This window comes from Panulirus ornatus, chromosome 42, assembly GCF_036320965.1.
Source record: "Panulirus ornatus isolate Po-2019 chromosome 42, ASM3632096v1, whole genome shotgun sequence".
In the NCBI taxonomy this organism is placed as follows: Eukaryota; Metazoa; Arthropoda; class Malacostraca; order Decapoda; family Palinuridae; genus Panulirus; species Panulirus ornatus.
The window spans coordinates 26,292,431-26,309,169 of NC_092265.1; the positions used below are offsets into that span (position 1 = coordinate 26,292,431).

Below are 16,739 nucleotides of genomic sequence, written 5' to 3' on the forward strand. Positions count from 1 at the left end.
ATCGTACACTGACACCAGATATAACCGTCACCATCGAACACTGACACCAGATATAACTGTGATCATCGTACACTGACATCAGGTATCACCGTGATCATCGTACACTGACACCAGATATAACCGTAACCATCGAACATTGACACCAGATATAACCGTGATCATCGTACAGACATCATGTATCACCGTGATCATGGTACACTGACACCAGATATAACCGTGATCATCGTACACTGACACCAGATATAACCGTGATCATCGTATACTCACATCATGTATCATCGTGATCATCGTCCACTGACACCAGATATAACCGTGATCATCGTACACTGACATCAGATAAACCGTGATCATTGTACCCTGACATCAGTTATCACCGTGACATCGTACACTGACATCAGGTATCACCGTGATCATCATACATTGACGCCAGATATAATCGTGATCATCGAACACTGACACCAGATATAACCGTGATCATCGCACAGTGACATCAGGTATCACCATGATCATCGTACACTGACATCAGGTATCACCGTGATCATCGTACACTGACACCAGATATAACCGTGACCATCGCACACTGACACCAGATAAACCGTGATTATCGGACACTGATACCAGGTATCATCGGGATCATCGTACACTGATATCAGGTATCACCGTGATCATCGTAGTGACACCGGATATAACCGTGATCATCGTACAGTGACATCAGGTATCACCGTGATCATCGTACACTGACACCAGATATAACCGACCATCGAACACTGACATCAGATAAACCGTAATCATCGTACACTGACATCAGGTATCACCGTGATCATCGTACACTGACATGATACAACCGTGACCATCGAACACTGACACCATATAAACCGTGATCGTTGTTGTACACTGACATCAGGTATCATCGTGATCATTGTACACTGACACCAGATAAACCGTGATCATCGTATACTGACACCAGATAAGCCGTTATCATCGTACACTGACACCAGATAAACCGTCACCATCATACACTGATATCAGGCGTCACCGTGATCATCGTACAGTGACACCAGATAAACCGTGATCATCGTACACTGACATCAGGTATCACCGTGATCATCGTACAGTGACATCGGATATAACCGTGATCATCGTACACTGACATCAGATAAACCGTGGTCATTGTACACTGACATCAGGTATCACCGTGATCATCGTACACTGACACCAGGTATCACCGTGATCATCGTACACTGACACCAGATATAACCGTGACCATCGAACACTGACACCAGATAAACCGTTATCATCGCACACTGACATCAGTTATCACCGTGACATCGTACACTGACATCAGGTATCACCGTGATCATCATACACTGACACCAGATATAACCGTGACCATCGAACACTGACACCAGATATAACCAAGATCATCGTACACTGACATCAGGTATCACCGTGATCATCGTACACTGACACCAGATATAACTAATCATCGTACAGTGACATCAGGTATCACCGTGATCATCGAACAGTGACATCAGATATAACTGATCATCATACACTCACATCAGGTATCACCGTGATCATCGTACGCTGACATCAGGAATCATCGTGATCATCGTGCAGACACCAGATTTAAACAATCATCGTACATTGACATCAGATATAACCGTGATCATCATAAACTGACACCAGATATAACAGTGATTATCGTACACTGACATCAGATATAACAGAGAGCATCGTACACTGACATCAGATACCACTGTGATCATCGTACAATGACACCAGATTTAAACGTGATCATCGTAAACTTAACCGTGATTATCATGCATTGACACCAAATATGACCGTCATCGTACACTGACACCAGATACAACCACGATTATCTTTCACTGACACCAGATATAATCGTGATCATCGCAAACTGACACCAGATAATACATTATCATCGTATCCTGACACCAAAAATGTCGTGGTTATCGTACACTGACATCAAATTAATCGTGATCATCATAGACTTACATAATATTCAATCATGGTTATCGTACACTGACTCCAATTCCAATAAACAAGTAAGCAGCATTCAACAAAAGATCATCATAGTTAAAACACAATGACTAAAGGGAACAAACAAATACAGTACATACATATTATAACTATCATCCCTGAGGCAGTTTCTGTGGCACGCCAATATAACCTTGTCTATCCTCCACATTGCGTAACACAATCGCCTTACAGCAAAAATCCCTTTAATAGATAAAATGGTTTGAACAAGAGTTAACCTTAGGTTCATGGCATTTGTTGATAACGTTTAGACCATATCATCCAACACTCTCTTATATAATAATCATTGATATTCCTTATAATTCCCGACTGGAACTATTTAACGTATTTTCAAAATATCGCCTGACGTCTGTCGATTGCAGTCGTTTTGAAATTACAGATCTGCGCTTAACCCTGAACACTGACACTTTTCTAAAGCATATAGTTGACCGTATATACAACACTTAAAAGTGTCCATGTAGTACCTAATATGGTGCGTAAAAGTGATGTACACACACACACACACACACATATATATATATATATATATATATATATATATATATATATATATATATATATATCATAGGATGTAATCGTAAATCACTCTCAGCGCCAAGATATGGCAGTGGAAACGAGCTAGCAGGTAGGTCCGTACTTACGTTCTTGCCTGGGTATTTCTTAAGAAAAAGGAGGTTGTTAATGAACGCGTCTACGTCGAAGGGATCTTCGTATCTCATCTTGCACTGAGACAACACCATTAAACCACCCACGTTCTGTTTACGGTGCTGGCGTCGTATCAACACCACGAAAAGTTTGCTTTCTCAGTTTACCGAGAAAGGACAATCCTAATAAGATGAAACGCAGGTCCTTTCTTCCAGCCGTCTTACTAGTGTTTCAGGGTAAAAAGATGTTTTATGTTAATGCTCACAAGGTTTTCTGTCACACTACACACAAATATGTCAATCACATTGGATGTTCTTGTAAGAGGACGATGTCGCTTTGTTGAAGAGTCTTGCCCACCGCAGGACCTCATATATATATGCATATATTTCTTGGAACTCAGCTGCAGCCCAGTAAGCTGCCCAGAGTATGATATGCGCCACTTTACCTGCCCACGGAAAGCGTCACATACCGCTTTAGTGTCTCTCGGTTTCTCCGGCCGCCGCTACACAAGGTACGACTTTATATACAGAGGCTGGCGCCGCCCACAAATGTTTGAACTGCCAGATATCACTGGAATCCACTTTCGACCTCATAAACTTGTTTATTGTTTACCTTAAGTACATGAACGTTTTAGAATGCAAGGCCGATATGAAAGCCTTTTTATTCATTTTTTTGGGGGGGATTTTTAAACATCTTTAGACATTAACCACAATTTCACGAAATTTTCAGTTCTTTGAACGCAATCTATCAAAATTTCATGGAGACAAGCAGTACATTGAATCTGGTCACACAACTTGGTTTTGTGCTAATTATGTATTTCAGGAGTAATGGATAGAGAAATAGAGAGGGAAGTTAGGGAAGGAAGGTTTGGATATGAAGTGGGGATGAGAGAGAAAGGGTAGGAGGGATTGTGGCAGTTACTGGGACCGGTGAATGGGTGGGGTCGCAGGTGAGTTCATAACCAGTTTGAACTAGTATGATTTCACCTGTCATCAAATCTTGCATTTTAATCCTAACCATAAGGCAATCAACGTACTTTTAGTGGTGTTTTCGTCAACGTTGCATTGGACAGACGTCGGACATGAATAAAGTACCATTAATAGTGACTTTTATCCTTGCAGCCAATGAACCGTTATACAGGTAGGTTGCTCACTGGGATGGCGACGATTCAATCTTAAAGGGGATTGTGGTTGGCTTCCACTAACAGAGATATATTGTAGATACAGTATGTCGCGATGCTTAACTTACTACACTAATAAGTCGTGACAGAAATTGTTACGTAGGTTGTTGTTGATATAACCACAGAATTCCTTTATAAGGATCCAATGACTGAAAATCCGTCGTTCTCAGACACGTGTTTTATCAGTGTTGGCTTATGTAACATTTTCACCGAAGAGATGACAGCATAAAGGGTCTATTCCCTGTATACGTTCTCATGATAATGGAAGGCAGCCAGATGAAGCATGATAAAGTGAAACGTGCTTCTCTTAATGTTATTGGGAGTAGGTGCGTCAAATAGTGCTTTAGAGAACGACTTTTCAGTATCTGGCTGTTGATATGTATATGAACCACCGGTCTTTCAAGTGTCGGCGAGTGGAGGGGGTTTTGATTGTGAGGCTTGGATAAGGTAGTACCCTTCTGGATAGAGGTGAGTGGTATGTGAGTGAGGCAGGGCTACGTGTAGTCGTTTATTGGGGTAATTTTATGTATGAATGTGTATAGTAGTTGCAGAATGTTGGTGTTTTGAGTTAAGATGATCTCTGTTGGTGGTTTGGGTGCACCCTGTTATGATTCTGAGTATCATTTTTTTTTTTTCTGCAGTTTAGATTTTCTGAGAGATGGGTTTGGATAGGGTGGGGTACCAGGCTGGGTAGGTGCTGTTTACGCTTCCTTGTTTTCGTTCTGTGCTCTACCCACTACTAAATATCTAAAACACACTACTACCAAAATTTCTCTATTCACAGCCCAGCTAACCTCTCCCTCTACCCAAACGTTGCATTCAACTACATTTATTTAACCTTTTCCTTTCTTGCGCTCTTCGAAACTCGGACACCAGTTTCTGCAGTTTCTCATTCGAATCTGTTACCATTGCTGTATCATTAGCAAACAACGATTGACTCACTTCCCTGGGTACCCTCACCTACTATATACTGCAAATTCGTCCTTTTCATTACTCACCACCCCATTCCATAAGAAAAAAAATCAAACGGCTATGGTGACATCACACCCTTGCCACAGACCCGCCTTCACCTTAAAATACTCGCCCTCATCTTTTCCCACTCGAACACACGCCTTATTCTCTAGATAAAAACTACGCACTACTTCTGATAACTCTCCTCCCACACCATGTATTCGTAACACCTTCCACACAGCTTCTCTATATATCCTCTCATATACTTTCTCTTGAGTCAATTTTATTCAGCATGTAATTTTTCTATACATTGGCACGACATATTTCGTGGAGACAATCCTCCTCATCAGGTGCCAGTACTTAACACAGCTATTTAATTCCCAACATCACACTTGAGTCCCGCCGTCCAATACCAATTTTCTAGGCCAAGCACGATTTGTTATGTCTGGTCGTAACCCTTGTAAGGGAGAGTGATTAAGGAGGGTCAGGTGGCGGGGGTTGCCCTGGGTAGTTGGATGTATCTTGAACAACTTGTTTTATTTTTTCGTGTCTTGTCAATTCTCACATAATGATTTGGTTGATGCGACGATGGGCTTTAAGACTGCCTGGAGACAAATTAAAGTTCTTAGTATTAGCAATTAAGACAGATTCAATGACGTTACGTGTGGCATTATCAGCGGAGGGATATAGAATAACGGGATTTTTAGGATCTATGGCCAGGGTGATCATTTTCATGACAATGTTTAGCGATCGCATTTTTGTGGTCATCCTTCCGTACTGACTGTTGATGCCAAAAAACACCTCTGCGTTACAATCTTACCGGTCTGGCCTACAAAAATATATTTACATGCCTTGCATTTGACGGCGTAAACACTACTAATTGTTGCATGATTTGGCCTATTATTTACTAAGGTCTTGCTGATAGTGTTATTATACTGGAAAGCAACAATGAAATAAAAAAAATTTTAGAACATGTCTTGAATTTACTAAGTTGGGAGAATAGGGCAACACTAAACATTTAGACATCCTTATTTGTCACATCTTTGTTACAAGAAGACATAAAATGTCTTCCTAGCTTTCCAGTAAGCTTTATTCACAAACTGGAAAACTAGGATGTTACCCATTCGCTTTCTTACTGATTGGATCTCCTTGCTCTCTTCAGCGATATCATCCACTTACTCTCTTACAAGTTGGATCTTATTGTTCATTTCAATGATATTATCCACTTACTCTCATACAAGATTGGATCATATTGTTCACTTCAGTGATATCATCCACTTACTCTCTTACACATTGGATCTTATTGTTCACTTCAGTGGTATTATCCACTTACTCTCTTACAAGTTGGATCTTATTGTTCATTTCAATGATATTATCCACTTACTCTCATACAAGATTGGATCATATTGTTCACTTCAGTGATATCATCCACTTACTCTCTTACACATTGGATCTTATTGTTCACTTCAGTGATATTATCCACTTACTCTCTTACAAGTTGGATCTTATTGTTCACTTCAGTGATATTATCCACTTACTCTCTTTCAAGTTGGATCTTATTGTTCACTTCAGTGATATTATCCACTTACTCTCTTTCAAGTTGGATCTTATTGTTCACTTCAGTGCTATTATCCACTTACTCTCTTTCAAGTTGGATCTTATTTTTCACTTCAGTGGTATTATCCACTTACCTTCTTACAAGTTGGAGCTTCTTGTTCACTTCAGTGATATCATCCACTTACTCTCTTACAAGTTGGGTCTCCTTGTTCATTTCAGTGGTATTATCCACTTACTCTCATACAAGTTGGATCTCATTGTTCATTTCAGTGGTATTGTCCACTTACTTTCTTACAAGTTAGGTATCCTTGTTCATTTCAGTGGTATTAGTTCATAGTTCATTAGTTCATAGTTCATTTCAGTGGTATTATCCACTTACTCTCTTACAAGTTAGGTCACCTTGTTCATTTCAGTGGTATTATCCACTTACTCTCATACAAGTTGGATCTCATTGTTCATTTCAATGGTATCATCCACATACTCTCCTACAAGTTAGGTCTCCTTGTTCATTTCAGTGGTATTATCAACTTACTCCCTTACAAGTTAGGTCTCCTTGTTCACTTCAGTGGTATTATCCACTTACTCTCATACAAGTTGGATCTTATTGTTCATTTCAGTGGTATTATCCACTTACTCTCTTACAAGTTAGGTCTCCTTGTTCACTTCAGTGGTATTATCCACTTACTCTCATACAAGTTGGATCTCATTGTTCATTTCAGTGACTTTATTCACTTACTCTCTTACAAGTTGGATCTCATTGTTCACTTCAGTGATATCATTCACTTACTCTCTTACAAGTTAGGTCTCCTTGTTCACTTCAGTGGTTTTATCCACTTACTCTCTTACAAGTTAGGTCTCCTTGTTCATTTCAGTGGCATTATCCACTTACTCTCTTAAAAGTTAGGTCTCCTTGTTCATTTCAGTGGCATTATCCACTTACTCTCTTAAAAGTTAGGTCCCCTTTTCAGTGGTATTATCCACTCAATCTTTTACAGTTTAGGTCTTCTTATTCACTTTACCGATATTATCCACTCAGTCTTTTACACTGCATCTCCTTGTTTGCATGAGCGATAGTTTCCGCCTTATTTCTTACAAGTTAGGTTTCTTTGCTTACTTCAGCGATATTATCCACTTAATCTCTTTAAAATTAAGTCTCTTTGTTCATTTTGTTGATATCATCCAATCAGTTTCATACAAATTGGGTCTCCTTGTTCACTTCAATCATATCATCCACTAACTCATATGAGTTATGTCTCGTTCACTTCAGTGAAATCATCCACTTACTGTATTCTATATTAATCTCATTCAGTTAATGGTTTGATTTGAATTTGAAAAGCCTCCATATCCAAAAGCTGGTTAAACTCCCAAAGTCTGATACACAGAAACTGAATATCTAATGCATATGTCACTCAGGGACTCTTCACGTTCTACTCACTCATCCTTTACATATACATAATAGGCTTCATGAGCTGTAGATCCTCGGAAATCTTGAATGAAATAAGAACCACTGCCTGGAGCTCCTCTTTAATGTGGTGTGTATGTGTGTGTGTGTGTGTGTGTGTGTGTCACAACTGATCACGTTTCCCAGTTTGGTGAGATATTGTCTTGAACAGACTAATATGCTTTTGAGAAAAAATCCTCACTTGGCTTCATCCCTTGTTCATACTTTAGATAATACCAAATGGGAGGATTTTCAGCTCTGCACTCTCGCCCTTCTTGGTTCCCTTTAATACTGTTTCTTCTTTGTCCCTCGGGAAATTTTCCCACATCAGCAAGGTAGCGCCATAAACAGACGATGAAAAGGCCTAATTTTTCCCATACATTCTCCAGCTGTCATGTGAATTGTACCAAACCCAATACCCATTATCCTTAACCAGGCCCCATCAACCTTCCCGTGGTTTCCACCAGCGGCTTCATATACCCTGATTCATTTCATTCAAAGAACGTCTCCCTATAAACGTCATCTCTCCAGTTCACTATATACGTGCACGCCTTTCGCCCTCCTACATGTACGGGCCAGAACACTCACAATCTTATTCACTCCATCCTTTCATCTTCAGTTTCGTGCCCCCCCCCCCCCTCTCCCTTGTCCTCTCCACTTATGATACATAAATCCCCTTTCTCAACCTTTCTACTCTCTTTCTCTCCATGCGTCTAAACCATTTCGGCACATAAAAAAAAGCTCTCATCCATACTCTTCTTTTTACCACACCTCTCTCTTATCCTAACATTTCTTACTCTATCTTCTTCACACCACATATCTTTATCAAACATTTCACCTCTAACACATTCACTCTCTTACGTATATTCTTATCTATAACCCATGACTCGCATCCACACAACGCTGTCGGGACTACTATATAGACCTTCAGACATACACATCTTCACCCTTCCAGATATTGCCTTCTTCTTTTCAAACACTCCTCAATGCTCCCAGGACCTTCAACCCTTTACTGACCCTCTGACTCACCTTACCTCCCATGATTCCATTTGTTGCTCTGTGGACTCCCCTCCCAGGTATCTATAACATTGCACTTCCCCCAAGTTTTCTCTATTCAAACTCACACCCCAACTATCCTGCACTGCTAAACCTGACAACCTTGGTTGTATTCACATTTACTCTCAACTTTCTCGTTTCACGCACTCTCCCAAACTCCGACACCAACGTCAGCTGTTTTTCACTCGAGTTTGCCACTGGCGACGCGTCATCAGCAAACAACAGCTGACTCAGGCCCCCCCCTCACCCCCTACAGACCTCATACACTCTTCTCTCTCCGACCCTTGCATTTACCTCCCTCACCACTCCATGTGATGTCACCAATGCTGTTTAATCTGTTTAAATAGCCACGGTGACATGACACACCCCTGCCGTAGATCTGCCTTCACCTTAAAACCACTCTTTCCCCTTTCTAATTACTCGCACACACGCCTTACCGTTTTGATAAAACATACTCACTGCTTTGAGTAACTTTCCTTACATACCATATATTCGTTACAACTTCCATAGGGTATGTCAATCAAACATATGCTTTATTCATAAACAACATGCACTAATCCATCTCTTTCTCTCAGTATTTTTCATACATATTCTTCAAAGCAAACACCTGATCCTAACATTATTTATATGTATAAAAGCTCCCCCCCCCCTCACACACACACACACACACACACACACACACACACACACACACACGTTTTTTCTTCTTTTTAGCTTGATATCAGCCAGAAGCGGAATCAATTGAGGGAAAGTATCAGGACTCAACAGATGTGACAATATCAATAAAAAAAATTATAGCAAGGGATAAAACATGTAACACCATAGAATAAAAAGTTTGGAGATGATGGTTGAGGATATCAAAAAACAGAATCAGATATAAACGCAAGTTGAGATAGAAATACAAAAACTAATAACTCTAAAGTTCATGATTAGTGTTATGAGGTGAGAGGGACTCACGCACTTAGAAATTCAAATAAATGACAGAATTGCTACAGTTGGAGGGCTTGATAAAATGCTTAGGAAAGAAGGTAGAATGTTTCAAGAGTAAACAAGATTTCCTAGAGACTACTTTTCTGAACGGAAGTAATATTGTCTTTAACAGGGAATACCAAAATTGCTGAAAATAGAGGGCATGGAGGTGCTCTTTCTGGGTCTGATCAACAGATTCAGTGCAAGTTGACTGATGCAGTGAGACAAGAACCTGAAGACACTAAACATGAGTTGCACAGGGCATTAATGAAGCTAAGCTGTAGATAGAATGCCATGTGTTGTTATAGACAGAACTATCAGCAAAATTTATGGTACGGTAGCTGAGAAGTTCAGAAAAGTGCAAAACACACATGATCAGTCATACTTAGCAAAAATGAGAGATTATAAAGAAATCCAGAAGAACAGAGGTTGAGAAATCAAAACTAATGGACTTAGGGTGAGTGACATCCAAATTACAAAGAAAAGTTAACCAGGAACTTGATAGACGCACACTTTGATTATTATTGTGGTGGATGAAGAACATACACCAGATAAAGAGGAGAGAGAAGAAAGAAAATATGCTCATTAAAGTTTATTGGAGGCACTGCAATTATCAAAAGCAGTTCTTATGATAAAGAAGAAAAATGATTATTATCGAGACATGAAGGTACTGGTTAGGTTTGGTTGGGAGTCATATATCTCGGTGTTTAGACAAGCTATGAAACTTCAAGACAAGCTGGAGTTCAGTGGAGTTTTCAACAAACTTGATAAACGGAGGGAAGAGAGAGGTAAATAGGATAAGAGTATAGTTAGAGGCAGGAAACGGGAGACGTCCAATGAGGCAAGAGGACAGACCAGTGGTGTAGAGAGGTCAGGGGCGTTAGGTAAGGTTAAAATGCTGTATGCCGATAAGTACATGATTAAAAACTTAAGTTTGAGGATCGTATAAGGAAAAACACGTGATAGTAAGAAGGGAAAAAGAAGATCGAGGGGACGGAAGATTGGCTCGCCTGATAAGAGATAACCTTAAGTTCAAGAGATAGTATCAGATGGTTCAATCATGCAGTACATGATACGAAAGGTCATTGTAGAAAAGATGGTGTCGAAGATACATAATCCTACAGAAACTACCTGCGACATACCATGAAAATAGCGAAGGAACAATCAGGATGGTACATGAAGCAGTAAAATATGCACTTCTCAGACAACGTAAAGCACTCTGACTGGGGGATATCAATAACAAGTAGACAAACTGGCGAGATTTGGATTCTCATGTTGACAGGAAGTCATAGAGACATAAGTTCCTAGAGTGAGTACAGAAAGATTTCCTACACCACCATGTCAGTGAACTCACTGAGAGAAGAGAGACTGATACGCTATCCTTACTAGAGCTTTTTATTTACACACTATCATGAATATTGAAAATATCATGATACAGTAAGTGATCATGTAATGCATAAGTTTGATTATGTGGTTAAAAGAGCAGAGACAGGACGTTAAGATGTAATCGTGGGAACTACACAAAACTCAACAATACTATGGTAACACGAATTGGTAAATGAAGTTCTTTACAGATACCATAACACTGTGGTGAGTGTTTCTGTGAAATTTACAAGAAAGGAGTAAGAGAAAAGGTAGCTCTTGCCTCAAATACTGGGAAGGTTAAGAAAGAGGCAAGAATGGTTTAATCAGTCCAAAAGCAACAGAACTTCGTGATGTTAAGCTTATACGAGAGCAAGGAACAAGTACAGCAGGATAAGAAAGAAGGAGCAATGAAACTTTGAAAAGGATTTTGTGGACAAGGCAGATGAAAATCTAAAACTTTTCTATAAATTCCTCAAGAGTAGAATGTCAGTTTAAGAGCAACCAGTCAGGCTATGGAGTAAAAAGGAAGAATTGTAGAGGATGGGACGAGATAATTTGACGAACTGAATCATGAATATGAAAGTGCTTTCACACTGGAAAACACTACAGCTCTAATGTAAGTGCGATGGGATGAGTAGGAGGTTTCAGAAAATATTGAGATATCTAGAAAAGACATCAGCAGAATGCTTAAGAGTTTTGACCCATACAAAGCTCGTGGTTCTCGTGAAGTTTCATAACATGTGCTGGAGAGAGGCAGAGTGCCGAGAGAGTAGAAAAGGGCAATTGCCGTTCTCATTTATAAGAAAGGAGGCCGGAAAGTGGCGCTGAACTACAGACCAGTCTCCCTGACGAGTGTGGTCTGCGACATACTGAAATATATAATCAGAAAGCAAATGATAGGTAACACAGTTTAGATGACAGGAGGTCATGCGCAACAAACCTATTAGATTTATACAATGGTGTGAGTCCTGTCTCAGACAAAAAGGATGACTAACTGTATTGTTTGTATCTTGACTGCCAGAAAACCTTTGACACTATATCGCATGGAAGGCTGAACCACTAGGCAGGAATAAAGGGGAGACTCCTCTGATTGGTAGAAGATTATCTTAGTGGAAGGGAACAATGTCAGAGAAGCCGTCCCAGAATGAGTGAAAGTCACCCGCGGAGTGCCATAGTGTTCTCTTCTGGGACTGTTACTCTTCTTGATCTATGTGAATGACTTGCCAGAAACTATAGACGCCTACTTGATCAGGTTTGTGAATGACACAAAGGCCAAAAGGATTTCATCACTTCACAAGGGCACCTTGACAGACTCCAATGTTAGTGTGAAACACGGTAGATAAAGCTTAATCAAGTAAATGGAAAGTAATTAGGTTGGGTCACAACCAAAAAAAGGCCTCAATAAGATTATCATTTAGCAGAAAACAAGCTACAGGAATCTCTGCTTGTGACAGACTTAAGAATGGACATTACCCCTTACCTGTCGCAGGGTCCCACCTTAAGAGAATGATAAAAGAGACCAACTGTCATTTAGCAAATATTAGAATTGCATTCAAGTTCATGAATAAGGAAATATTCAATATGCTGTTCACATCATACTTGAGGCTAAAACTGGAATACACTTGTCAAGTTTGATTACCGCACCCAAAGAAGCACAAAGAAGGTCAAGAGGAGGGCAACTAAGATGGTACCAGAATCAAGAGAGCCGATTTATTGGGAAGGGCCAGAGGCTTTAATATCCTTGGAAGAGTGAGGCAAGACCTGATCACAGCCTGTAAGTTTTTATGACAGATCGATGGAGTAGACATGGAAGAGTTCTTCAAGAGATATAGAACAACCAGAATATATAACAGGAAATTAAGTAAGAAACCTGTTAAAAAGAGGATGAAGTACTTTCACTGTATAAGACTGGTGGATGAATGGAATAAAATTATTGAAGGCTTGCTCGATGCAAAGAGCATACAGAAATATAAGAAGTTGCATAATCAAGAGACGGGGCCCAACGAATGTAAAACTTCTCGTACAATGCAAGAGACGGGGCCCCTCGAGTGTAGAACTCCCACCCCGTAAAGTACAAGAGATGGGGCCCCACGTGTGTAAAACTCCCTCCCTGTACAGTACAAGAGATGAGTGCCCCACGTGTGTAGAACTCCCTCCCCGTACAGTACAAGAGATGGGTGTCCCAATATTGTAAGACTGACTCCTCGTACACTATAAGAGATGTGGCCCCACGAGTGTAAAACTGCCGACCCCATACAGTACAAGAGATGGGGCCCCACGAGTGTAAAAGTCCGGCCCTGTACAGTACAAATGGGTAATCACACACACACACACACACACACACACACACACACACACACACACACACACACACACATTCTCTTCTTAACATTTCGTTATATGTGCAATCATTAGTTTGAGCCAGTGGGTATATCAGACCATAATTGTAAACCTGGATGTGTTCTGTTTAGCCTGCCGCCCTCACAACCTGCCTAGATCATACTGTTGTAGACGTGAACCGAGAACCAATTCATTTCTTAGTATTATTATTTTGTGTGTTTGCTGCTTCATAACCTATTGTTCCTTAAGATAAATCTCTACTCACTCTCTGTCTGTCTGTCTGTCTGTCTCTCTCTCTCTCTCTCTCTCTCTCTCTCTCTTACCCGTCATCAACCTTCCCTCACCAGGCAGGCAGGGACAGTCTCTGGCATCTAACATTCTCACTGGGACACTCTCTCGAAGGTCAAGCCTTGATTAAGCTCTCCACAGGCAACACCTGCCTCAGACACCCCTTCCTCCATCTTCACTTCCGTGTCCAGTGCTCATAGGTAGATCGCATGGGGCGTCGCCTTGTGGAGGATATATTGGGAATGAGCGCGAAGCTCAGGATTCTCTGAGAGTAGCTACGCTCTTGCATGATCATCTACGGCAGGAAGGTCTTCCGCTCCGCCATTTAGTCCTCGGAATGAGGAAACAAAATACCATGACTTTTCACGTGCCGTTTCTCTGACGCTCATATTTGTGTACAATGCTAATATTATCAATAGTAATAATGATAATGATAATAGCAATAACAATTATAATGATAACGATGATAATAAAAAACTAGGGCGTGTGAAGCGTCCGGGGTACACCATGGAAAGGTCTGTGGGGCTTGGATGTGAACAGATGCCCCATTCTTCGTCTGTTCCTTGCGATACCTCGCTAACGCTGGAAACGACGATGAAATAAAAGAAAATTATAATGATAACTGACAATAACAATGATAATTATGATAATGATATATATATATATATATATATATATATATATATATATATATATATATATATATATATATATATATTTTTTTTTTTTTTTTCTTTTTTTTTTTTTTTCTTTGTCGCTGTCTCCCGCGTTTGCGAGGTAGCGCAAGGAAACAGACGAAAGAAATGGCCCAACCCACCCCCATACACATGTATATACATACGTCCACACACGCAAATATACATACCTACACAATATATATATATTTTTTTCTTTTTGTTTTTGCTTTGTCGCTGTCTCCCGCGTTTGCGAGGTAGCGCAAGGAAACAGACGAAAGAAATGGCCCAACCCACCCAGATACACATGTATATACATACGTCCACACACGCAAATATACATACCTACACAGCTTTCCATGGTTTACCCCAGACGCTTCACATGCCCTGATTCAATCCACTGACAGCACGTCAACCCCGGTATACCACATCGATCCAATTCACTCTATTCCTTGCCCTCCTTTCACCCTCCTGCATGTTCAGGCCCCGATCACACAAAATCTTTTTCACTCCATCTTTCCACCTCCAATTTGGTCTCCCACTTCTCCTCGTTCCCTCCACCTCCGACACATATATCCTCTTGGTCAATCTTTCCTCACTCATTCTCTCCATGTGCCCAAACCATTTCAAAACACCCTCTTCTGCTCTCTCAACCACGCCCTTTTTATTTCCACACATCTCTCTTACCCTTACGTTACTTACTCGATCAAACCACCTCACACCACACATTGTCCTCAAACATCTCATTTCCAGCACATCCATCCTCCTGCGCACAACTCTATCCATAGCCCACGCCTCGCAACCATACAACATTGTTGGAACCACTATTCCTTCAAACATACCCATTTTTGCTTTCCGAGATAATGTTCTCGACTTCCACACATTCTTCAAGGCTCCCAGGATTTTCGCCCCCTCCCCCACCCTATGATCCACTTCCGCTTCCATGGTTCCATCCGCTGCCAGATCCACTCCCAGATATCTAAAACATTTTACTTCCTCCAGTTTTTCTCCATTCAAACTTACCTCCCAATTGACTTGACCTTCAACCCTACTGTACCTAATAACCTTGCTCTTATTCACATTTACTCTTAACTTTTTTCTTTCACACACTTTACCAAACTCAGTCACCAGCTTCTGCAGTTTCTCACATGAATCAGCCACCAGCGCTGTATCATCAGCGAACAACAACTGACTCACTTCCCAAGCTCTCTCATCCCCAACAGACTTCATACTTGCCCCTCTTTCCAAAACTCTTACATTTACCTCCCTAACAACCCCATCCATAAACAAATTAAACAACCATGGAGACCTCACACACCCCTGCCGCAAACCTACATTCACTGAGAACCAATCACTTTCCTCTCTTCCTACACGTACACATGCCTTACATCCTCGATAAAAACTTTTCACTGCTTCTAACAACTTGCCTCCCACACCATATATTCTTAATACCTTCCACAGAGCATCTCTATCAACTCTATCATATGCCTTCTCCAGATCCATAAATGCTACATACAAATCCATTTGCTTTTCTAAGTATTTCTCACATACATTCTTCAAAGCAAACACCTGATCCACACATCCTCTACCACTTCTGAAACCACACTGCTCTTCCCCAATCTGATGCTCTGTACATGCCTTCACCCTCTCAATCAATACCCTCCCATATAATTTACCAGGAATACTCAACAAACTTATACCTCTGTAATTTGAGCACTCACTCTTATCCCCTTTGCCTTTGTACAATGGCACTATGCACGCATTCCGCCAATCCTCAGGCACCTCACCATGAGTCATACATACATTAAATAACCTTACCAACCAGTCAATAATACAGTCATATATATATATATATATATATATATATATATATATATATATATATATATATATATATATATATATATTGGAAAGGATCACAATTTTGCGCGTGATCAAGATATTCTAATGAGTCCACGGGGAAAATGAAACACGATGAGTTCCCAAGTGCACTTTCGTGTAATAATCACATAATCAGGGGAGACACAAGAGAGAAATATAAGTCAGTTGATATACATCAAAGAGACGAAGCTAGGACGCCATTTGGTAAACATGTGATTGTCCAAAACATACAACGAGCGTTCATAAACTTATCATTTTACAAATCTTATCATCAATAAAGTTATCTAATTTGAATAGACCATCACTAATATTAAGATTATAATTCTTTGTG

At 40.3% G+C, this 16,739-nt stretch overlaps 1 protein-coding gene across 4 annotated transcripts in view; it reads right to left on the reverse strand.

Annotated features, from left to right (window-relative positions):
• The window catches only part of LOC139761994 (uncharacterized), a 90,047-nt gene that overhangs the window by 65,446 nt on the left and 7,862 nt on the right, over positions 1 to 16,739 (reverse strand). The window contains exon 1 of one of the 4 annotated variants that reach the window (XM_071686771.1): positions 2,703 to 3,204. The exons of 2 other annotated variants lie outside the window; for them this stretch is intronic. In XM_071686771.1, coding sequence (XP_071542872.1) covers positions 2,703 to 2,801 — 99 coding nt within the window. In that variant the 5' untranslated portion in view covers positions 2,802 to 3,204. Of the gene's footprint in view, positions 1 to 2,702; positions 3,205 to 16,739 lie in introns of those variants that run through there. One more of the 4 variants, XM_071686772.1, reaches the window with a different exon arrangement.